This window comes from Sinocyclocheilus grahami, unplaced genomic scaffold (genome assembly GCF_001515645.1).
Source record: "Sinocyclocheilus grahami isolate Dianchi unplaced genomic scaffold, SAMN03320097.WGS_v1.1 scaffold554.1, whole genome shotgun sequence".
Taxonomy (NCBI): Eukaryota; Metazoa; Chordata; class Actinopteri; order Cypriniformes; family Cyprinidae; genus Sinocyclocheilus; species Sinocyclocheilus grahami.
This window is the reverse complement of record NW_015505733.1, coordinates 422,873-448,700: the sequence shown is the minus strand read 5'-3', so window position 1 is coordinate 448,700 and position 25,828 is coordinate 422,873. Positions and strand designations below refer to the sequence as shown.

General features: G+C 36.5%; 1 protein-coding gene across 1 annotated transcript in view; it reads left to right on the top strand.

Annotated features, from left to right (window-relative positions):
* Positions 1-25,828, top strand: part of LOC107556068 (receptor-type tyrosine-protein phosphatase N2-like) — a 213,019-nt gene that overhangs the window by 34,385 nt on the left and 152,806 nt on the right. The window contains exons 3-5 of the mRNA XM_016239058.1: positions 11,102-11,215; positions 22,944-23,061; positions 23,545-23,656. Of these exons, the coding sequence (XP_016094544.1) occupies positions 11,102-11,215; positions 22,944-23,061; positions 23,545-23,656 (344 nt within the window). The remainder of the gene's footprint in view (positions 1-11,101; positions 11,216-22,943; positions 23,062-23,544; positions 23,657-25,828) is intronic.

The window sequence follows — 25,828 nt, the reverse complement described above, 5'->3', positions numbered from 1 at the left end:
AAACCTCGTTATTTTGACAGCAAAATACAACAAAGAATATCGTTTACATGTAGCGCGCATAGATAGCGTGTTAATTCTCTCCCTCTCTCGCTGCGTGTGTGTGAAACAAACGACGAGTGCGCCTTGTTCACACTAGAGTTTACGGTACGTTGTGCGTTGCACATCCATTCAGATGAACTGAAACAGCACAGATCGCTTGGCGGAGAGTGAAACTCTGATGTACTCAGTCAGAGAGTGTTCGGCGAGTGAAAATATATCTGAGCTAAACTTATACTTAGCCTCCAACTCACACACTGGCGAGTAAAATCTGAGAATTTATTAGCAATTGGCTAATATTAGACATCATTTAGTCGCCAGAGTGAAGATTTAGTCACATATGCGAGTGATTTACTCGCAATGTAGAGGGTTGCTAAGCTCTGACTCTAATGTGTGAACAAAAGTCCTCATAAGGTGTCATATCTATTATTGCAACATGCTCAGTTGCAAGAATGCAGAAATGAGGTAACAAGTGAAACAGAAAAGGAAAAACTGCTTGGAAAAATGAAGCCACATATTGTATTGTACACAGTGATGCTGGTGAAATAAATTTGGAATCATTATGTGACATTATACTGCCTGTGTGAAGAACAGAGATGTATTCCTAGTCAGCAAAAGGCAAAGAACCTTTGGATCCTATAGTTAAAAGGAACTGGTAGGTAATATGCTATATTTTGTTGCTTTAGTCTTAGGTTGAATAACACAGATTTTGGCTTTCATATTGAGTAACTCTGAAAAACTGCACCAGCACCACTTTATACACCAGTGTTCCTAGTGCTCCTTCATAGCAGATTGCATTCCTGGTGGCTTTAAATGCATATGGATAGTAAGATGGTCACTTTCACTGTTTAAAAAAGTGAATCTGTCATGAGACAAGCATTAATTTGTTGTTGTATCTTTATTTCAATCATTTGAATATTGCAACGGTCAACTGATATATCGGCAGTATATTTTAGCATTTTTCAATTATCAGTTTTTCTGTTTAGGTAAAGGAGTAGTTCACTTCCAGAATGAAAATTCTGTCATCATTTACTCACCCTCCTCTTGTTCCAAACCTGTATGAACACAAAAGAAGATATTTTGAAAAGTGTTGGTATCCGAACAGTTGATGGGCACCATTGACTTCAATAGTATTTTTTTTCCTGAAGTCAATGGTGCCCATCAACTGTTCAAATGATGAGTAAATGATTTTTCGTTCTGGAAGTGAACTACTTCTTTAAGTGTCAGTAGTGGGACTTTTATTTTGACAGCATTAAAAACGCTAGCACATGTGCACAGATGCACAAGAGCTCCCTTCCTGTCTTCGTTCTGTTTAAAATTATTAGATAGAACGTTGACAAAGGAAGCTGACTGTACACTGTACAGTACATGCGGACAGGAGAATTTCTGCAGTCACTAAACATGCACAAGCAACAAACTTAAAATCCTTGATTTCGAACTATGCTCCAGTTTGCCGCTATGTCATATTCCAGCCTGGCCTCATGTTTATACGTAGGTATTAATACGTAATATTTACAAGCACAAAACGTACGTTTTATTGATGCTAAAATGTAAAATTTAGATGTATTTCAACGTTTAAAACGAACAAATCGCTACGGATTTTAGCTAAAACAAATTTGCGTATCTTTTGGATCATTAAGGTGGAGAGCAGAATTTGTTGTTAATCGCTGAAAATATTATCCAGATTATTTTCCCGATCCACTCCGTGAACTCGTGAAGGCGCGCGCACATCATTCAAACACACCTCACCAGAAACACTGCTTGTGGCAATCTGTGATGAATGCAGGCGAGAGCCAATGAGCGTTCGATTATCCTGCCGTAAAACCTGTCGTTTGAAGCAGCAACATTTGAATTTGTAAAGAGTGAGTCAGTCAGCTTTGCTGTTTACGGTCGCTGGACTCGCTGCTGGGGATGGAGATGAAGATCGCAGAATAAAGGCTTGGATTTGGGTCTATTCCTCGTAGTCGTATGGATTCGGAAGATCTGGATTACAGCGCACAAGCAAAATTGTTTAATTTCATAATTGTTGCGTTTTTGGTGTAATTTATAGTTCCCTTTCAGTCGGTCACTCTCGACGTCACGGAGGGCCTTCAGGGAACGAGGGTTACATACGTAACCGAGACGTTCTATTGTCAGTCACAGCATGTCGGCAAAAATGCCTTTTGTGGCCCATGGCAAACGAAATAAACATTACATGACAAGTAAAGGTTAAACGATTGCAGAAATTTTATTTATTTTAAGACATTTCTGTACAGTAAACATTTTCGCTGAAAATATTATCCAGATAATTTTCCCGATCCACTCCGTGAACTTGTGAAGGCACGCGCGCATCATTCAAACACACCTCACCAGAAACACGGCTTGTCACAATCTGTGACGAATGTAGGCGAGAGCCAATGAGCCAATTATCCTGCCGTAAAACCTGTCGTTTGAAGCGGCAACATTTAAATTTGTAAAGAGCGCATCAGTCAGCGCGGGCTTTGCTGCTTACGGTCACTGGACTCGCTGCTCAGGATGAAGATGTTTGATAGAGATGGAGGCTTGGATTTGGGTCTGTTCCTCGCAGTCGTATGGATTCGGAAGATTTGGATTACAGCGCACGAATAAAATGGTTTCATTTCGTAATTATGTTGCGTTTTTGGTGTATTTTATAGTTCTATTGTTAGTCACAGCATGTTGGAGAAAAAACGCCTTTTGTGGTCTATGGCAATCAAAGTAAACATTAAATGACAAGTAAAGGTTAAACGATTGCAGAAATTTTATTTATTTTAAGGTTTAAAGTGGTCTTGTTTAACATTATGCAGGCCTATTCTTGGAAACGACCTGGCAGCAGAAATCACACAACAAAACGAAATGTTATAATTCATATTAAGTAAGCGAGTAAACAATTTAATAATGCCATAGAAAACAAGGTAATTGATATGACAACTAATAATAAAATTAATGCCGCAATTTCAATATTCATAAGGATTCATTTTTAGGTGTCATCAATACGTCAGTTTTGTACGTTTAGATGCTGAAAATACGTCAGTATTGTTCGATTTAGTGCCTGTAAAAACTTAAGTAAATGTACGTTTTATAGAACCACATTTTATGTAAAATACATACGAATTATCATGAGATCACGTTGCATATTCACTGTGTACTAATGTAAAATTAACATTACCTTATCTTTATTAGAGAAAACATGATTCCCAGTGGGAAAAAACTTACCATTTTACTGAGTACGCTGTTGGATCCACTATTTACTTTATTTTTTAATTTTTTTAGTCATTCAAAAAAAGAAACATTGTGAAAAAAATTAGAATAGAATTGAAGAACCAAGAAGTTGCTATCTGAAGTTTAATATTTAATTTACCAGTTTATCTTTTCATAAATTTCAGTAAATTTTTTGATATTCACTCTTAAAATTAAAGGTTCCAAAATGGTTTTTCACAGCGACGCCATACATTTACATTTAGTCATTTAGCAGACGCTTTTATCCAAAGCGACTTACAATTGGGGGATACATAAAGCGATTCTTCTTAAAGAGGCAAACAGACACAAGAAGTGGTTGTAATACCAAGTTCTTAGACATTGTTCAAATAAGTACAAGCTAGAAAGAGAAGGAATAAATAAAGATAGATACTTTTTGGGGTGGCAGGGAAGACAAGAAGCTCAGTCTTTGCCAGGTTGAGCTGTAAGTGATATTCTTTCATCCATGCCGGGATGCCATAGAAGAACTATTTTTGGTTCTCCAAAGAGCTTTTCAGTGAACAGTTCTAAAAAGAGCCAGTTTTTCTTAGTGTGAAGAACATTTTAATTATCTGCAGAACCTTTTCCCACTATAAAGAACCTTTTGTGCATTGGAAAGGTTCCATGGATGCTAAACGTTCTTCATAGAACTATAGATACCAATAAAGAACCTTTATTTTTAAGAGTGTTGATTCATTTTCAAATTATTTATTTCTAATTTACTAAATATTACGTAAAGTAAATATAAATCAAAATCAGAAATCCATATCAGCTGACCATAATAATATTGCATTGGTACATAATGTCTTAGTAACCATTATACTGCTGTATGGGCTTAACTTTCAATGAGAAATGCAAATGAACTAATTGTCTCAATGAACAAAGGCCTCAAGATATCCAGATAATCTACTGAATTTGTGGTTCTTAATGCTGCAAAAATGGACTCCTCTTCTGTGGCACTGGCTGTTCTTTATCTTCATTAGTATCACTCTGCGGTTCACTCTACATGGTGAAATCGATTTTCTGTGGCCATCCGTGGGGTCTGTCTGAGACTCATTATAGTAATGGTTTTAACATCTTTGAACAGCTGACTGGGTATCTGAATAAATTTGAAGCTCTCTGTTGTTAATTGTAGCTGTTGTCTTTCATATAACCGCAGCCTCCTGTTCTGTCATTATCTGCCCATCTCATGACTCATATACCAAGGTCTCGATTGACCAGCAGACGGAAAAAAATTCAGGAAAAAGAGCGAAAATCAGAATTACTATCGATTTGGTTGCAACATCGTGTTTCACTTGTTTCATCGATTAACGTAATTGCCTCAGCATTGTCAATGTGAGACGTGCCTCACTGCCTCATTCCCAAGAGCTCTTTTTGCATCCTCACGAACTGCTCTCTTATTGAAACAGCCATTGAGAAGGAAATCTTGAGTTATGGTTGTTTGTAGTGATCGACCGATATTGATATTTTATAACCGATACCAATTATTTGCATGTTTATGTGCCTGATAACCGATATTTATTTACTGTTATAAAGTAAATAAATAACTGAGTGAAGTAAGTCCATACTTCACTTTGGTTTTTCCTCCTTTCAGTCATCTTAAAAAAAAATGTTGAAAATTAGCAGTCTTTCTTTATTAGCGAAATAATGGTTATATAGTAAATGTTAATACAATTTAGGGTGTTTTAAACAAGTGAATCTTGTTAAAAGTTACATGCGGTGGCCGTGCTGGAGCATTTCCTGAGCATCAACCCAGTGAGTGAACAGCAATATGAAAGCAGCTTCACGAGACTAATGATGAGCATAGACAACAGACTGAGAATTAAATTTAGCATTTTTTTTTCCCAACATGCGCTCATTAATGGCTGTATTATTTAATTAATCCAAAGTTACGTCTTTATTGGGAGAGGACTTGACGGATTATTTTAGCCTACGTGACTCCGACTTCATGAGACGATGAGCATATAGACAACAGAGAGCGATTTAAATTCAGCACTTTTATTTCCAACATGCGCCCATTAATGGCTGTATTATTTAATTAATACAAAGTTGCGTCTTTATTGGGAGAGGACTTGACGGATAATCTTAGCCTACATGCCTCCGACTTCAAGAGACGATGAGCAGCATAGACAACAGAGAGCGAATTAAATTCAGCACTTTTATTTCCAACATGCGCCCATTCATGGCTGCATATTATTTAATTCACGCAAAGTTACGTCTTTATTGGGACAAGACTTGACGGATTATTTTATGTGACTCTGTGAATTCGTCTCTATTTCTTCGAGCCAAGCTGCATAAACTGCATATCAGGCATTTATGTAATACATCTAATTTGTGCATTAATGGCTGTTATGTTAAATAAAGTTTACTAACTACAGTAAATCAAGTACCTGTGCACACTGTTGTTGTTGTCTTGTTTCCCCTCAGACGCGCTGCAATGGCGTTTATCGGTAAATCCGATATTACAAAACCGATATCCGATTATTGTAAAATGCTTAAAAATCGGAAAAAATATCGGTAAATCGATATATCGGTCGATCTCTAGTTGTTTGTGATTCTTTGTCTATATTAGAGCAATTCTTTTAAGATCCTCGCCATCTCTGACAGCAGCTCGGTTAAATGTGGTTTTTAATGTTATGGGTTAGGAATCATAACTGGAGAGGAGGACAGGAGACATTTCAATTGTTTTAGAGTTTACTCCATTAAAGATTTCTGAGTAAAACAGATCCAGTGACCTCAGCTGTGCTATAATATTGTCCTGTCTCTTCCTAGAAGAAGTGTTTCATAATCTGTTTACTCATGGGGAAACAAAAGAGATGAGAAAAGAAAACCACTTAGCAAGTCTGGCATCCACAATTTGCTTTTAATGCCAGTTCCTCAAAAAATGTTGGATATGAGACACAAGTTTAACGTCTCATTTTTCTCCTTTCTGCCTTTTTTTAAATGCACTGGCAGAGTAGATACTGTGCAGAAGTGTCACATAGTAGAATTTTCTAGTTACTGTGCATTTGCATTTTTTCCTAATGTTTGTTTCAGTTCAGTAGTTTCAGCAAATGATTTGAAATGTGGTCTGCTTTCTTATTGCAATCCTAATGCTTTCAGTCTGTTCAGTAGTGTCATTTGCTTAAAACAGTACTCTTTTTTATTTGGCTGTGCGTATTGATTTGAGATCCATCAGTTATAAAGCCAATGTCTACTGGCTTCTTGTCTTAGTAAGAATTATGTTTTATGGAACTATGCTTAGAATGTAATTAAAATATTAAAATATGATGCAGTCTTCAGTGGAGCTATATTTACACATGAAACAACAAAACAATTCAAACGAAAAACATCTAGAATTTGAGCAATCATCCTTAACAGATTTAGACGGTATCTATTACTACTATAGACCATGGATATATGTTAACTCATTCATTTGCCAGTAGGAGGACTGTTCTGTGACTGTAGTGTGTATCAGTCGCCCATTTTGCTTGATAAGTCTCCTCCTTGTGGTAGATCACAAGAATTACAGCACATTAACGTGTTGGTACTATAAGGTTTAAGATTATGAGTGAGAGAAATTTTTCATATAAGAAGACATTTTCATATAATATTAGATCACTATAATAATGGTAACAGAGTGTTGACCAATAATTGTGAAATATTTGTATGTTTATTTGTTTGGTTATGGCATAGTTCTAACAAAGTGACTACTATTAGAAGTTGAAGTTTTTGTTAATTTAAAATAATCAGTTGTTTCTTTGAAATATTTAATACAGTAATTTTCAGTAACATACTAAGCTGTTTTTTTTATTCAAATATAATTGATTTGCCTACGTATAATGTTAGAATTTCACATGCTTGAAACCATTTGTCAGCTTACATTGAGAACGTTTCTCTGTTTGAGAGATCCAGACCTTCTCTAAATAGGTCAAATGTTGTGAAATGTCAATCTATATTCTCCATTTTCACTTCAGTTCTGGTCTATCAGAGGACATAATGGCCACAATACTGAACATAGAGCAGTCCAGGATTTTCTTAATGTCGGACCTACCAGAGCTCTCAGAGCTGTTATTAAGCTTATCGTAGCCGGTATAAAGAGCATTTTGCAAATGAGTGACAAAGTGCAGAGTTCTAGAGGCATATCATTTACCACCAAGTGGGAAGCAAATGTATCATGTTTGATCATTCAGACTGCCTGATAGATTTTATATTACCACTCACTCTATTTCCCTGAGGCTCTGTTTTATGGTTGTATGGTGTAGAGCTCGAGGAATCGTGGGATAGAAGAAAGCGCAGCCGAGTCTATATTTGAGCGCGATGACTGTAATTAGAGTGTGATTATTCCCAGAGACGGCTGGAAAAAAAGGCAGTCGACAGTGAGGGAGGTTGCTATGGAAACCGACACGGAGGCAGTGAAAAGGGTCTGTTCGCTGGTGGTTATGTCATGTGTCTGGTGCGCATGTAAAAAGTTTGGACATGGCAGGTTTCAACTTTAGTCTAACTTTAGTCTGTGTACTCTATTTAGCTTATTCTCTTAATTGCTTCCTCTCATTGCATGGATTTCTCTCTCATTCTTACCTAAAGTGTTCAAACATGCTCATGTTCACATATTAGAATATCATTCTGCCAAAGAGCTGCTTGTTTCCCTAAATACATTAAGTGAGCCAGTTTGGAACTTACAATGACAGAATTATTTACGATGAAACAATAAGGCTAATTATATTGACAGTTTATGCCTTATCGTACAACATTAGTCTGACAGATCCCCTACAGATGAAAACTGCTCTTACACAGGAACACTTGTGGTCATTAGTATTCCTCGTGAGGACCGCTGCATCCTCCCTGTTCACCCAGATAGCCATTGAATTATGAAGCCAATCTGAGCCATGGTTTGGGTTGCCTAGCAACGGACTATTGAGTGGCACTGGGTCCCTGGTGATGGGGAGATAATCAAGGGGCCAGATAATGTGTGTGTGTCTCTATATAGGTGTGTTTCCTGATGGCCTGTGTGCTTATCTTGAAAGTGTCAAAAAGAAAGAAAATACCCTAAACCCTGGGCTATTATGACCCCAAGCAGAAATTTCAGCCTCACAAAATAAACTGATGGCCAGTAGACTGACACAAACAGTTGTTCTTTTCCTTCAAGCCTAACATGGGTGGGCAGGTTTTCTGTTATAATGGTCACTATCATGATCTCTAGAGGAACAACACGGCATTAAAAAAAATCTAACTGTTATAGTTTCTTGCTAATTTAAAGAGCAGGAAGCTGTTTACATAATATATAAAATATTATTTGCCTCAATAAATCATGTATTGTGATCCTGATAGAATGATTGCCTTATCTGATCATTTGGTATTTGCATAACATGTTTAAATACTGTCCATACCTTGGTGTATAATAGTAAAAATATAATTATATATATATATACAGTGGTGTGAATTATATATATATATATACAGTGGTCCTGATTTCTTATTTTTTTGCATGTTTGTCACACTTTAATGTTTCAGATCATCAAACAGATTTAAATATTAGTCAAAGATAACACAAGTGAACACAACATGCAGTTTTTATTATTAAGGGAAAACAAAATCCAAAACTACATGGCCCTGTGTGAAAAAGTGTTTGCCCCCTAAACCTAATAACTGGTTGGGCCACCCTTAGCAGCAACAACTGCAATCAAGCGTTTGCGATAACTTGCAATGAGTCTGTTACAGCGCTGTGGAGGAATTTTGGTCCACTCATCTATGCAGAATTGTTGTAATTCAGCCACATTGGAGGGTTTTCGAGCATGAACCGCCTTTTTAAGGTCATGCCACAGCATCTCAATAGGATTCAGGTCAGGACTTTGACTAGGCCACCCCAAAGTCTTCATTTTGTTTTTCTTCAACCATTCAGAGGTGGACTTGCTGGTGTGTTTTGGATCATCGTCCTGCTGCAGAACCCAAGTTCGCTTCAGCTTGAGATCACGAACAGATGGCCGGACATTCAACTTTAGGATTTTTTGGTAAACAGCAGAATTCATGGTTCCATTTATCACAGCAAGTCTTCCAGGTCCTGAAGCAGCAAAACAGCCCCACACCATCACACTACCACCACCATATTTTACTGTTGGTATGATGTTCTTTTTCTGAAATGCAGTGTTACTTTTACGCCAGACGTAATGGGACACACACCTTCCAAAAAGTTCAACTTATGTCTCGTCAGTCCACAGAGTATTTTCCCAAAAGTCTGGGGGATCATCAAGATGTTTTCTGGCAAAACTGAGACGAGCCTTTATGTCGGCCGGCCACTCCTGGGAAGGTTCTCCACTGTTCCATGTTTTTGCCATTTGTGAATAATGGCTCTCACTGTGGTTCGCTGGAGTCGCAAAGCTTTAGAAATGGCTTTATAACCTTTTCCTTTTCTTTCTCATTTGTTTCTGAATTTCTTTGGATCTTGGCATGATGTCTAGCTTTTGAGGATCTTTTGGTCTACTTCACTTTGTCAGGCAGGTCCTATTTAAGAGATTTCTTGATTGTAAACAGGTGTGGCAGTAATCAGGCCTGGGTGTGGCTAGATAAATTGAACTCGGGTGTGATAAACCACAGTTTTAACAGGGGGGCAAACACTTCTTCACACAGGGCCATGTAGTTTTGGATTTTGTTTTCCCATAATAATAAAAACCTTCATTTAAAAACTGCATGTTGTGTTTACTTATCTTTGACTAATATTTAAATTAGTTTGATGATCTGAAACATTAAAGTGTGACAAACATGAAAAAAAAAAAAGAAATCAGGAAGGGGGCCAACACTTTTTCACACCACTGTATATATATTTTTTCTTTTTACTAGACTGTACTATTTTTAATGTAAATAGCTTTTTGTTAATTGTACGATTTTTGTTATGCAATTTGTTCTTGCCATGAAGATAGCCTTGCTGATGACTAGGGATGCAACGATTATAGATTTTGTTGGTACGATTATTGTCTGAGGAATAATCACGGTTTTACGATTATGACGATTATTATGCATTTATTAATTTCCCAACATTACTAATGTATAAAATCACATGAACACTCTTTATATATTAAAGTGTTATTTATTGCTGGCTTTTGAAACAGAAATAACACCGTAACCAACAATACAGCACAAAATAATAATAAACAAAAGACAAACAAAAGTCCATCTCTCCCATTGGAATTAAAAAAAGGTGACCTCTGCTCTGTAAACATCCATGACAGTATTTCTCTTTTGAAAATAACAAATGGAAATAGATCGCAAAAGTATTTAATGTTTTCAGTTTGTACATTCTTTACATTTGATTTGGACCTGGGGTAGAGAATTTGGAAACATGGTGGAAAAAAAATCTTGTTGGTTAGTAAATAATAACAGGGATAGTAAATAACAAAGTTAATGAAGTAGCCTATTATTAATTTTAAATGACACCCTGGTCATTCTTGGTGTACCCAAAATGGTCCCACACTATCGACAGGCATTTCTCTGGTGGAAATAAAGCTTCGCTGTTTGATCCCGCTGTCACAGTTCATCTAATGCATGTAGTAGCCTCCGTGCCTCTGATAAGCACCTCATTTTAAGCTGGTGCACTGCTGCTAGTGTAACTTTTTTCGTTTTGCGCAAGCTGCAACAGTTCCGTTCCGTGTAACAGAAACACTCGGGTTAGCGGAAACCTTTACGAGTAATTAACCGTGATGTTTTAAAGCGCGGTTAATCGCGAAGCCGGTTAATCGCTGCATCCCTAACTGATTGACATGGTGTTTAAAAAAAAAAACGAAATAAAATGTATTTATTTTTTATAATTATCATACAGTATGTGTTTGTAAAAGTTGACTGTATGTTTATTTTGCAGATGGGGTTTTTGGTCAATGTCAGAGTTATCCAGGTCCAGTTCCCTACACTTATGACATGTCTCCAGCAGCTGTGCAGCGTTTAAGGAACATTCTTCAGAAGCTGGCCCACAGAGGTATCACATCTCTTTGTGTGCAAAGCATTCCTGTGTGCTTGTTTATCATGTTCACGTATCTCATTTAATTGTTTTCTTTTATCCACAGTATAAGATACGTTTCACTGTGGAAATTATTGTTTATGTGTTCACAAGTCCATTGTCTGTTTTTCTAATTACACATCTCTTTGTTTACCAACTTCCCTGACTGTTAATCATTCAGCTCTTATCAGCTGTCAGATGCTATAGCTTTCAGTCTGTTACCTTTTTTTTTAGATCTGACATTAGCTTGTTGACTTGTCTTCTCACTTCACCTGCTTATTTACTGCCACTTATTTACCTGTCAGTGTTACTGTAACTCTTTTGCCCTTTTACCCACATAATGTAGCAAAGCTGTGAAGTACATGAAAACATATGTCTGTCTATTAGTTGTCTTAATTCTCTTCTAAATACTTACAATACCATTCAAAAGTTTGGGGTCAGTAAGATTTTATTCTTTTTTTTTTCTTAAAAGAAATGAATACATTTATTCAGAAAGGATGCATTAAATTGATTGAAAGTGACAGTATACAGACTGTTACATTGTTACAAAAGATTTCATTGTCATTTATTTCAAATAAATGCTGTTCTGAACATTCTGTTCAGGAAAAAAATTCATCACGGTTTTAACAAAAGTAGTAAGCAGCACAGTTGTTTTTAACATTGATGATCATGTGAATCAGCAAATCAGCAATAGAATGATTTCTGAAGGATCATGTGACACTGAAGACTGCAGTAATGACTGCTGAATATTCAGCATTGCATCACAGGAATACATTACATTTGAAAATATATTCAAATAGAATAAAGTTATCTTAAATTGTAAAAATATTACACAATCATACTGTTGTTGCTATATTTTGATCAAATTAAAAAATTGAAAATCTTAACAACCCCAAACTTTCACTGGTTATTTTAGCTTTGTTGACCTTGATTGCTGTGCACCTTGTTGACATGATTAAATGCTGGCCAGATTTCTTTGAAACCGAAGATTAGCGAGTAACAGACTAAAAAACATCAAAACTTCACAGACAGCAGTTTCTGGTTTCGTCAATGTACTTAGTAAGTTTTATCTTTGGCAGAACCATGTCACAATCAGTTCCAGAGCTCGTCATCTCAAGTCAAAGCTGACACACAGCCAAACGTGCACTCATCTTTTGTGGCACGGTGTTGCTGTCTGTCACATGGACAGATGAAAGAGAGTAGGATGAAAGGATGAGACTGAGCACTCATCCACTGCTCAGGGGCTTGGAATTGGACATCTGAGGTCTTTCGTGACAGTAAGGTTTCTCAATGATACACTGTGTTAGGAGGGCTGGACTGAATGTTCTATCACTGATAGAGCAGAACTTCTGCAGAGATGTGAGTCTTAATCTGTTCAAGCTGAACAACATATTGTTTGTATATGCCTGATCTGTAGATCTGACTTAAGATACTTGTACAACAAACGTTGGGTACTCTCTGTGTTAGACGTCTGTTCAATGTGTTGCAGTTTTGCTAGAATGGGGTTTCATCACAAACTTAAAGCCAGTTTATATGAAAAGCTAATTAGTAACATTGAAGTGATTTTGATAAAAGCATGTGTGTGTGTGTGTGTGTGTGTGTTCACACTGTTTAAATGATTACAAGCTATTTCATCTAAGTTTTTTTTCAAACTATACATGTAACACAAACTATACTACTAACCCTATAACAATTTTTCAGTCAGTCATCTGTATTATTAATTCAGAGCATTCAGATTCAATTTAGAGGGTACAAACATTGGTTTTATCCAATGAGTCACATTCATTTTGCAGTAATACAATTTACAAAACATTTTATAGGAAAAAGATCTGTTTTAATAGGACTGAATGGATAGTTCACCCCAAAATTTAAAAAATCATCAAATAACATTATGACAAAGGGATGTGAAATAAGACCCCTACAACTCTATTGTAACAGCTATGGTTATGGAGGTAGGTCTAAAAGGGATGGTTGATTCTGTCATTGATTACTCATCCTCATGTCTTTACAAACCTGTTTGACTCACTTTCTTCTGCAGAACACAAAAGTAGATATTTTGAAGAAAATTTGGGTCCAAAACTACTTTTGACCCCACTGAATTGTATGAACAAAAAAAAAAACATTTCTCCTAATATCTTCTTTGATATTCTTCAGAAGAGAGTAAGTCAAACATGTTTGTAACAACATGAGGGTGGATAAATGACAGAATTTTTATTTTTGGGTGAACTATCCCTTTCAGACCTTCCTTCATAACTGTAGCTTTTATAGGACAGTTCTAGGGGTCTTATTTAACCTCTCTTTGTCATAATGTTATTTACTGGGATGTAAAAATGAACAACTGCTCATGTTAGTGGGTATTTTTTTTCGTTACAGCAGTGTATATTCAAAGCATTTTTTTCTGACACCAATCAGAACATAGGGCTTATTGTTGTCAGTTTCCAGCACAGCCATTTGGGGGCAGCATGCTCCATCTGTCTGTCTCGGGTGAAGGATCTGAGCCTTTAATAGGCTGCAGAGGCTTGCTCCCAGCTTGATCTTTTCAAACAGCCGTAAATGAGAGTTGAAAAGCGTGGAAGGCACGCAACCGTCTTTGGGTAAATTACCAACATGGTAATGAATATTAGAGAGCCAGAGAGATGGCCGACTTACTCCAATTATCCAAGCCAAATAAAGAGAGAGAGATCAGGAAGATGAGAAGCTATGTTCAGCTTCCGCTCTCTTTTTTTCTTTTTGGATGCAGATGGTGTCTGAAACCTTGGCTTTTGATTGACATGCTGTGTTGCAGTGTTTTTATTTTAATTTCAGAGCGCTTTTGCAAGGGAGATCTCAGGCGTCTTTAGATGTTCCCCTGTGTGTGGTTGTGGCTGTGTTGTTGTGCGCATGTGTTTTGTTTGTGTGCTTCCGTCTATGAATTTGTGCCCAATTCAGCAGACAGATGACAAATGTGTGAACTATTAAATGTTTGCAGTTATCTTATCTTGTTTTCTTGTCCATTTGCCCTGTATTTGTGTTTTTATGTGTGTCTGTGTGACATTTTTGTATATGCATACTTTTTTTTTTGCGCATGTTCGAGATTTCATCACATCTGCCTTGCAACCTTCGCATTACACTCTTTGTAAAGCTTACAGAACCCTTCATCAGACCAACATCCTTCCACATTCCTCCTCACAGAAGAGAGGGAGATAGGCAGATAGATGTAGAGAACATCAGTGCCATCGACTCACAATTCTCTTTATCACGCGTTTAGAATAGCTGTAGAAATCACGCAATTTGTGAAGCCGCTACCGCACACCCTGCACAATGTCATTAGATCGATGCCATTGACCGGACAGCAAGAATGTTCCCTCTTTGTCATACGGGTCCATCACGACAACTGACAGCCCTCCCTGCTGTGAACTGCCCCATATTTGCCCCATTGTCTTTAGATGTTCTTCAGATTTCCCTGTTCCTGGATTTGAACAGCCTGCTCTTAAGGCATTGTGCCTTCCCTTTGATCTTCAACCATGGTCAGTGTTTCTATAGATAATGGGAAGTTACAGATGTCTTCTGGAGTAGAAAGCTATTAATGAATAGAGAGGGACAGATAGGAGGTGATAGAGAGACAGTTTAGTAAGGAGCAGCTGGAAGGGAGAGTGAGAAAGAGGGGGAATTAATGGCTTGGCTCTTAAGTGAGGTCACACATAATGGACAGCTGAAATACCTCAGAACTGATTCTCTGAAATCATATAAAGTTATTTGTTCTTTAAAAACAATACTCATACTGGATGTCTAAGTTAGGTCATGCATAATGCTTCTCATGCAGTTCAGAGGACAGTGAAGTTTTACCTGGTCTGTCAATCAGCTTTCAGTAAAATTGGTTTCAAATGTAATTAATTGACCTCTTTTTTTTTTTTGCTTAAAAAAAGCACCCAGATCAGCGTACACTACAGTTCAAAAGTTTAGGTTTAAGTAAGGGGTAATTTTTTATTTTTTTGCTTTGAAAGAAATTAATACTTTTATTTAGCAGGGACACTTTAACTTGATCAAAAGTGAGAGTAAATGCATTTAAAATGGTAGAAACTATTTCTATTTCAAATAAATGTTGTTCTTTTGAACTTCATATTCATCAAAGAATCCTGAATGTATCACTGTTTCCACAAAAATATTAAGCAGCACCGCAAATGATGTTTATTGAGCACCAAATTCAGCATATTAGAGTGATTTCTGAAGGATCATGCATGTGACACTGAAGACTGGAGTAATGGTTGCTGAAAATTCAGATTTGCCTTCACAGGAATAAATTAAATTTAAATATAAAAACAGGTCATTTAAATTATAATAATATTTCACAATATTACTGTTATATGTATTTTTACTATTACTGTTTACTGTTTAGTCACACATCAAATTTGGCTGAGAAATTGCCCACACATTTTTTTAAAAACCATTATTGTGTTACATGAGGAAAGAATGAAATAGATAATACAAAAAGTAGCTTTAGAAAGAAAATGCTTCTTTGGGTGAACTATCCCTTTAAATAGTTTATTATTAATATGGACTTTTTATTTTTATGGAATTAAGTAAATGGCTCTTTTTATAAATGGGCCATTGAATCATTGATTCACCCGATTCGTTCAAAGCTATTCATTCAGAAATTGTGTTTTGCTTGGAGACGCGCAACAGTTTGGTATTTGACATCAAAGTACCGCGAGAGCTATAGAGAGCAGACCGCTCTGTATGCTTTCGAATTGCTCTCGCAGTACATTGATGCCGCTTCAGAAATGAAAAATGGGGTTAATTGAGTTAAAAAAAATTATTTTCCCATAACTAATTAATTAGATCAACGTGTTAAATCGACAGCCCTAATGTAAAGTATTATGTTATTAAGGAAGACCAAAATTATGCTTATGAAGTCAATATATTGCTTGTTTTTAACAATCCATTTTGCAGTCTATCCGAGGTAGACTTTGGGCTTTTTTTTCAATAAAGGATGTGTTGTTGTCTTCCATCTACACTATTGTTAAAATTGTAAATATGAAGACGGATATCTTTGGCTATTTAGTCTTAGTCACATCTTACACCATGAGCATCACATCCTTAAGTTGCAGTGTCAATATAATAGATCTTCGAAAAACGTGTCTCAAGATCCCTGTGTTCTGTTCAACACTAAATAATATACATATCCTTAATGACAGATACTCCATCTCAAAATATATATTTTTTCCTCATACATTTTGATGTGACGAGACATCCAGTACTTTCAACAATCAGTGACTGTTTATTTTCCAGAATAGTTGCAAATATACATATTTGTTCATTAGAAGTATACAGTGAACCTGATTTCTGAGTTACAGTATGTAGGTTCTGGTGGGGTGGTTCAGGTTCAGGCGTATGAAGAGACACTGGTGCTGTGAGACGTGTATAGATGTGTAACATGGCCCTCCAGGTTTACTTGTGACCTTTAACCTTACCATCATCCAGGTAGAAACTCCATGTTCAGATAGAAGTTCAGCGAAGCAAACTGATTCACCTTGACATGTACATTAGAGCTACTTACTCTCATGGCCCACGAGAGATGAGACACGGGGGAACAAGAGTGAGAAAGGCAGATCGAAGGAGAGCAGGGGACATTGGCTGCAATAGTGCACTACATTTTTGACGTATACCCCTTAGCCTCTGCTAAAACCATCCATGACACCAGTGTGGTTGTTTGTGTGCAAGTGAGATGTTCGAACAGCTACTGGGAATTAATTTGCTTTACAACAGATTCTTGAAATTGCTTTCCACGGTAATGTGGTACTATTACACCATAGTAACTATTAGATGGTCAGTTTGTTTTCAGCTTTAGATGCTGTGCTGAGCTGTAGGTCCATAACAAATACAGTTATACAGAGCTCAGTATTTTAACATAATTTATTTCACATATAAACATCTTTAACTTTAAAGCTTGAACTGAAAGTGGAAGACATGACAATATGAATAATGAACTGGCACATTTTGCACAACTATGGTAACTAGCAGTAGGACGAAAATATTGTTATAAAACTTGCAAGTGGCATAACAAATAACATGAAAACACAAATAAACAGGAGAACACAAATGCATAACAATACAGTACAATTCAACAGCAATAGTAAGGCAACAAATTAGATTTCAGCAGTCACAATGCATGCTGGGAAAATGCTATGCTCTGCCAAGCAATCTTGGGTGTGCTACAAATGTATTTATATGTGTTGTTTATTTGATAGTGTGAGAGAAGCACTATATTTGATAGATCAGGCTGTGAAAAACACATTTGATTGGTACCTGTTAGCCTGTGTGTAAGCCCTCCAACATGCTAAATAATGAGTCCTACAATTTACTTACATTTCTCCCTGGCACACTCAAAGTTAACTGTCAGAAGGGCTGGTAAAACCAGTATTGCAAAACAGGGGCCATTACATTGTAATACCAAATAACAAATGGTTGGTAATTAGTGCAATCAGTGCTTTAACACAGCAGAAGCACATGTGTCCTTGTATATGTTTATTTATTAATTTATTTTAATTGTGTGTTTACATACTTGCAAAACATTTGAATGAACAAACCCGTCAGTATTAATATGTTGATATACAATTACTTGCATTTCGTTTTGGGGATTTTTATGTATTTTTTTAATTCTTCAGAAGTGTTTTTCAGTACAGTAAATGTCAACCGTTTCTAGAGAGCTCTCGGTGGTTCTCTTTTCCATAGAGGGCTTAAGAATATCAAATTATCTTTCTGCATCTGTTGCTCTGCAGCGAAGTTCACATCCTTTTGCATGGGGTTCACTCAAGACAGCCAGCCAGTATGAATCTGTCCAGAAGCCCTCTTTGTGAGAAATTTCTAAATGCTGTTCTAAACAGATGCTTGACTACACATTGCTGTTTTTGCCATTTTCTGTCCAATGATGATGGCTTTTGCAGTAGATCGGGTTTGTGTGTTGTGCTTAGGAGGCAAAAGAATTATGACCTTTCATCATAATTAGTAGGGATGCACCGAAATGAAAATTCTTGGCCAAACAAAATGAAACATTGAGCCGAAGGCCGAATACCGTACACAGTTTTTCGAGTTTTTATATTTTGCCCATTTTTTTCATCATTGCACAAATTAAATAGCCAAAATGCGCTTTTTACTGTTTTGTCTTGCTTTTCAAAGAAAAAAAACAATTACAAAACAACAATTGAAAAATATTTAACACTGAACATTTTTTTAACATTCTAGCAGACACTATACCAACAAAGCACAATTTAACTTAAAATGTATAAGTTAGTAAAATACTTTTTGGCCATCAGACCCCCTTCTTGAATCAGGCAATATTTTTTTACTGTACACTTAAAAGCAGCCTTGCTGAGCAGAAGAGACTTCTTTTAAAACATTAGAAAATATTACAGATCCCAATTTGAACACTGTGTGAATGTTACAATAAATGCATTAACAGAGCTGTTGTAATTATTATTTTCATTATTATTGTCTTTTTATTTTATTTTAAAGAACAACAGTAAAATTACAATACTAACATTTATAAATGTTGATGGAGTTCTTGCTTTTATTTTTTATTTTTAACTTTTATTTTGGCGAAAATGTGCAGGAAGACCTCAATGCTTCTTTTTGTTGACAACAGCAGATTTATAAACGAGTCTCATTACGAATAAGTCGCACGTATTGCATTGTCACATGCCTTGTAAAAATTCATAAAAATGTGACTGAGCAACTGACGAGTAACACTGGTTCAGCGCAGATTTTCCTCACGCTTTGGACTTTGAACCCTGGTTAACAAGCAGATCCGCCGCGAGTTTGTGCAGCGCTGTCAGAATACATGCAATTTGTGCGTGTATTAGAAAACATGACGTTCTGCAGTTTATTTACTAATTGCGTCACGTCATTGTTGGGTACAATAGGGGTTATTTGCAACAGACTTCCGTATTCTGTTAACCTGGTCTTGCCGCTTCTGGTTCAAGCGTTTTGCATATGATTCGTTAAATATGAAGCAGTTTTACTCAAGATGCCTTCAAAGTAGATAGCAAAGATTATCATAATCAATGTCCATCACATATGCGGAATGATATCTAAAAGTTTTTTTATTTTTATTCTTTTCACTAACATCTATATAAAAAAATTAAATAAATTGTCAACAATAAAAACAGCTAGCTAGTTTAACTGATTATCTTAAAAGTCCATAGATATCGCTATTATTTATTATGGCTGTTAGCACGTTCTCCGACAAGCGGAAGCGATGAGACCTGTTTTCCGGGTTTGGTCAGGTGACATTCGACATATACCCTATTTATTAGGTCTTTTCGCTTATTCGGTTGCCGAACATTCGGTGCATCACTAATAATTAGATAGGGAATATTAGATCTTAGATCTCCGATCCTTGATTGTCGATATAAGAAGGTACTAAAAATTCAGGGCTGAACAGAAACCAGATATTCAAAGTTTGCAAATACTGCAAATATCTGTAAATTAATGATCATTCTGTAATTGCTAATGGCTTTTAATGAAGGTTACTTTTTCTTTTTTTTAGAAAGGGAGCTAAATCATGTACACTCTTAAAAATAAAGGTGCTTCACGATGCCATAGAAGAACCTTTTTGTCTAAATGGTTCCATAAAGAACCTTTAACATCTGAAGAACCTTTCTGTTTCACAAATGGTTCTTTGTGGCGAAAAAATATTCTTCAGATTATAAAAAGGTAAGAAAGAGATGGTTCTTTAAAGAACCTATGACTGAATTGTTCTTCATGGAACCAAAAATGGTTCTTCTATGGCATCGCTTGAAGAACCTTTTGAAGCACCTTTATTTTTAAGAGTGTAGTAACAGGGTTGTGTGTAAAATGTTTTTCTTAATTAAAATGAGTTATTTAAAAAATTCTATTTTTGCTACAATTATATTGAATTTCAATTAAATAGATTGTCGGTACCACCTTTTAATGCATTTAAAATTAGTTAATTTGAATGGTAAATTCATTTTATGTTAGATAATCGACTTGATCTTACAACAATAACTGAAAAAAACATTTGATTTGTGCCTTTAATGGTTAAAATAATGAGATACCAGGGTGTACCGTATTTGTGGAATGTGCCACCTGAGTTGAATTAATTAGTTTATGAAGATACTATGGAAATCCCATATAATCCAGGAAAAGCCCACCTGCCCCCTTGCCTAATTTATGCTATTATACTATCACAATAAATTAGGCAATTCATGATGAACAGAATTAAATCAATGTTTGTCAGCTTCACTAATTGGAAGATGGTTCCATATTAACTTGTGCTCCAATTTGCATATTGACCCGCACAACCAAAAGCCAGTCAAAACAAAGAATGGAAGGCATGTCTGCTGCTGAAAAAGGGATTTAAATATTTGAAGATGGCATTCTCTTACAAAAAAGCAATAGATGTGTGGAAGAAAACCCCCCACCACCACCACCATCACCCCTACACATGTTTTGATAGCAGCGACATCAATGACCGGTCTGCTAATTAGTAATAGCACATTATATCAGGCTCCATCCAAGACCTAATTAGGTGGAGCTTTGCTGAGGCAAAAGGGTGCAGCACTCTGGGTGCCATGAAGGTAACAACATTGTAAGTGTGTGCGTTTCCTTGGAGGGTAAATGCTGATGTAACACAAATGCTCAGCTGTCCTTGTGCTTGCTATTTCTCTTACGTTGTTCACTGAATTTTTATGCGTTTTTTTTGTCAGTTTTGGTTTTTGCTGAATATATCCATTAAGTTTAGTCAGTATGTCATGTTCATAAATTTTAGTCAGTTTTTAAATGGCGTCCAATTTTAGCGAAACAAAAATAAAGTTATAGTTGATGAAATTGTGCAAAATTAAACCAAATATTCAAACATGTTAAATGTTGATACAGGTTTAAATTAATACAGTATTTAACAAGTAGTCTCTTTATGCTTTAATTATTGAGTGTGTTATGGATTGAGTGTATTCATAATGTGACTTGCAAATTCTAACTAGCACAGAACCCCTTCTCTTGTCATATTTTTGTCAACTGTTTATTTGAATTAAAATTAAGTTATGTCATGATATAAATTTTTGTCTCATTGAATGAAAAACCTTCATTAGCAAACACTTTGTTGATCATTTCATTGACAAAAAAATCTATCTTTAAAAAAATGTTTTATATATTTTATATATATGTTACATTATTAACACGCATCCTCGGATCCCTCAAAAAGGCACAGCATCTGTAATATGACATTTTCTCTCCTTCATCCAACATTCTATTCGGTGATGTATAGAATCCACAGATGGTGGCAGATGATATTTAACTGTAAGCCAGCTGAGCCGAGGCCCCACTGTAAGCCCACGATCTGTCTTCTGCCTTTTTTAGCGATATATGTAAACAAGAGATTTACATTGTCTGCCCCTCTTCTCAACCCCACCCATCATGTTTCCAAGAAAACAGATTAACAGGACTGAGTGTCGGAGGCTGGTGGAAGGCTAATGAGGTCACATCTATAGGGGCTTAAGGAGATGCTCTTCAGATCTTTATTCGTTCCTCAGCATCTGTGGCTGGTTAGAGAACGCAAAAGTTTTCAGAGGGAACGCTAAAGCTTTGGGAGAGAACGCAAAAAAATTTTGCTTTTTTTTTTCCTCTCACCCAGAATTTATTTTTCCACCACCATGTCCCTTTAGCGGCTCCATACAAAAGCAACATGATATGATTCTAATATAAAATCTAAACGATTAACAGATGCAAGCGTATGCGCTATAACACGTGTTTGCAGCATTGAGCAATGCAGTGCTGAAATCTGTAATTCATTATGCATATATTTACTGTGTTATAACACAGATTTGTGAGATTGTGATGAACTGAGATATCTTTTAGAGATTATACATGCAGCGCTCTTTCCTGGCATTCTGCCTTGCCAAACCATGCATGCAGCAGACGCTTGCTTTAGTTAAAAATAACGGTGTTCTGTGAATGTTGATGTTTTAATAACAAATATTTATCGGGAGCATGTATGCTGAGATTTCACAAATTTAATGGAGAAAAAGTAACGTAACTAGTAATGTAACTAATTACTTTTGAAATAAAGTAATCAGAACAGTAACGTGATTACTTTTAAAAGGAGTAATCAGTAATTTGATTACATTTTCAGAGTAACTTGCCCAACACTGTTAATGACATTCCTCCCATCCATCCGTTCAATCACTGCATACCTGTGTCCCTTAGTGTGGTAAACAATCTCAAGTATGTCTGATTCGGTGACATTTGCATGAAAGCTGGATGAACACATTTTCAGAATGCACAAGATGGGATTTGATTTATTTATTGTTTTTCCTCCCTGTAATTCAGAAAGTGTTGTTATGGATTCCAGATGTTTGACATTCTTTAGAGTGTGGCATTTTTTCAAAAGGTGAATGAATGATTGTATATGTGAGGTACTTAAACAAATTCTTCTGATTACTGTGCAAGTCTTTAGTCTTAGAAAAGATATGGACTAATTAACGTGAATACTTTGAATATCAGCAGCAAGTTATTTAAAGTTATGCTTGTGGGCAAAATGAGCAGCAGTGTGCTTTATCCATGATGGTGACTTAAAATAGTTTCTCTTGTCTGGTCTTTGTAATGTCTTTTGAAATGTCAGCAATTCAAGGTGTAAGCTGGGTTTCTTTCAATATAATCCGGTTAGTTTATGTATATGCCACTTTTATATACCACTCTGTTCGTTTTATTATAGGATATACTTGGCAGGATGACACAACTCCGGAGGTAATCTCAAAAGAGCTCTCACAACTACCCAAGGTTCCTCTTGAAGGATTTACAAACACCTTTTCTCGTTTCAATGGCAATTCCAGGTGAGCTCCTAAATCCTCTGTTGTGTTTAGCATCCGTGACAATAATGTGTTTATGAAAACTGTTGTTGTAGTAGTTGTTGTTGCAATCTTTTATTAATTCAAGTTTAGTATTTTTATGTAACAGCGGTTGATAAGACAAGAAGTTTCATTAGTTAACATTAGTTTATGCATCTGGTGTCTTGAAATACTTTTGCTGCGTTTAATTATCTAAGTTAACGTTAATTTATAGATATACTATTGTTCGTAGTTAATTATTGTTTGTTCATTTTCATTAACTAGTGTTGATTTATACAACTTGTGAAATGTTAATCAAGCTTTATATATACCGTAAAAGTATTTTTCATTAATAGTGAATGCATCTAATGTTGACAAATTGAAGTAAAGTGATAATCTGATAAGGACATGTATGCTTTTTATCTTCTAAAATCTGTTTATCTGTTTTTAAACATGGGATTGTTTTATAAATGTTCCCAATGGGGACAGGAAGCTGAAAGAAGAAGTGAGCAGGACACTGCAGAGGTACCTTCAAGGTTTCCTGCCTTCTGATGTTGCCTCCTTCAAACAGAGTCCTCAAGGGCAGCAAGTGCTTTGGAAGGTGAATCTCCAACAACTATATATACTGTATATATGAATAGTTCTGTTTGCGCACATATCACTTGAAGTATTTGGATGCATAGTGACTATATGGCAGTTGTCCTTAAAAGTGTCCTTAAAATCTTCAGCTTGGGGCTGTAAACAACTGGGCAGAACTAACACATATACATGGATACCTTGTTGATGGCTACAAAATATAGTAGTTACTAAGTGCATTATTTGAATGCACTTCTAACAAATGCGCTGTACATGCTGTGGAAAGTCAAGTTTTGCAAAAATCGCCATGTATTTCTACTTGCTCAGCACTTCATTAGACAACTGTCAGATAAGCACATAGCTACTGGGGACATGTAATCCGAGATTCAACCTGCTTGGTACACACAAACCAGCACCAAACAACTGTTCTTGAAGTTAACAGTCGGGAGAGTTGAAAAGTTCACTGCACTATTGAACATTAGTGTCCTGCAGTGCTTTTGGAGCCAGCTGTGTGTATGTGCTGGGCTGTTCATCGAAGCCCACCCTGCTGTTCTATAGTCAGTTTGGCCTTCTGTTCTGCAATGGTGGGAAGAATATCATTGTTTTATATAATCTCTCATATAGAGCAGAACAATATGCAGAGCAAAAAGAGGGAGGCTGATACAATGTGAAAAGGAGACAAAAACTCTTTAAACAATATTATCTTTCTTCAGTCTTTGATAAAAATGTTTCTACAACAACTTTATTGAAGTGGTACCATATGCAATATTCCCTCTAAGCTGCACACGTGTGTGGCTGCGCAGAAGAAATAATATGCCGCGCACAGGACAAACGCAAAAATGAGTTGGGAAAGCCATTTGATTGAATTTTAGTAAATGCAAAATAGTTGCAATGCTCGGGCAAACCACTATAAAGTTGGTGTCGCTATAGAGTTAGAAGCGGTGAATGCGGTCTACAGGTTTCATAGAAAGAGAATGATGTGCGCAAAATCAGTCCCTGTGGTAGGGGTGTTCGGTTCCAGGTTTTTCGGAGTCGACTCCATCGACTCTGATGGTGGAAGTGGGGAGTCGGAGTCGACTCCTCGACTCTATTTAGTGTGACTGTCCAAATTAGTCCAATTTAGCGGTGACACTTAATTTCACTGAGGGAAAAGTCACGAAAAACAGCCGTGGTGGAATATTCTCTCAGAATTAAATAAAAAATAACATTCTTTAATGAATTCGTCACATAATGGTCAGGGGATGGCGCTAAACGCATAGTCTTAAACGGCATTGATATTAAAAAATAAATACAATAGGCCTAAATACAAAAATGCATACGAATGTACTGATTTGTTTATTCTTGTTTATTATGTGTTCAGTTTTTAATGATTTAAGCTTAGTTTAATGATTGAATAGCCTATGGAAAACCAAATGTAGCCTATAGGCTATTGACTGCATTAACATTGCATAACAAAACATCAATTATACAAAGCTGTCACAGAAGCATGTATAATTACAAACTACATTTACTATTCCACACCAGTTTCACACATACTCCGTTTGCAGTGCGTGATTTCTTTTTGAGCATTTGCTTTTGTTGAGCATTCACTTGATGCGTTCCGAGCAGTATGTATATGCAGCATCGCAGCGATCGTTCCCGCACCGAGTCTATTTTATTTTTGCTGTGCTGCACACGTTGAATTAAAGTGACAGGGCATTGCTCACGTTAAAAATGTACATGGATTGATACGAAATGTATTAATTGCACCATAAATGCATATAGGCTAATTAAAGTAGTTTTAGCTATATGGGTAAAGCAAGGAAAAGTACCCTAAACTTTTAGATAAACATGGTGTGTTAGTGAGGCCAGCAGGGGGTGCTCACCCTGTGGTCTGCGTGGGTCCTAACGCCCCAGTATAGTGACGGGGACACTATACTGTCAAAAAGCACCGTCTTTCGGATGAGACGTTAAACTGAGGTCCTGACTCGCTGTGGTCATTAAAAATCCCATGGCACTTCTCGGTGTCCTGGCCAAATTGCCCCCATGGCCTTTGTCAGTCATGGCCTCCCAATAATCCCCCAACCACTTGATTGGCTCTATGACTCTCTCTTCTCTCCACCTGTAGCTGGTGTGTGGTGAGCGCACTGGCGCCATTGTCCTGTGGCTGCTGTCGCATCATCCAAGTGGATGCTGCACACTGGTGGTGGTTGAGGAG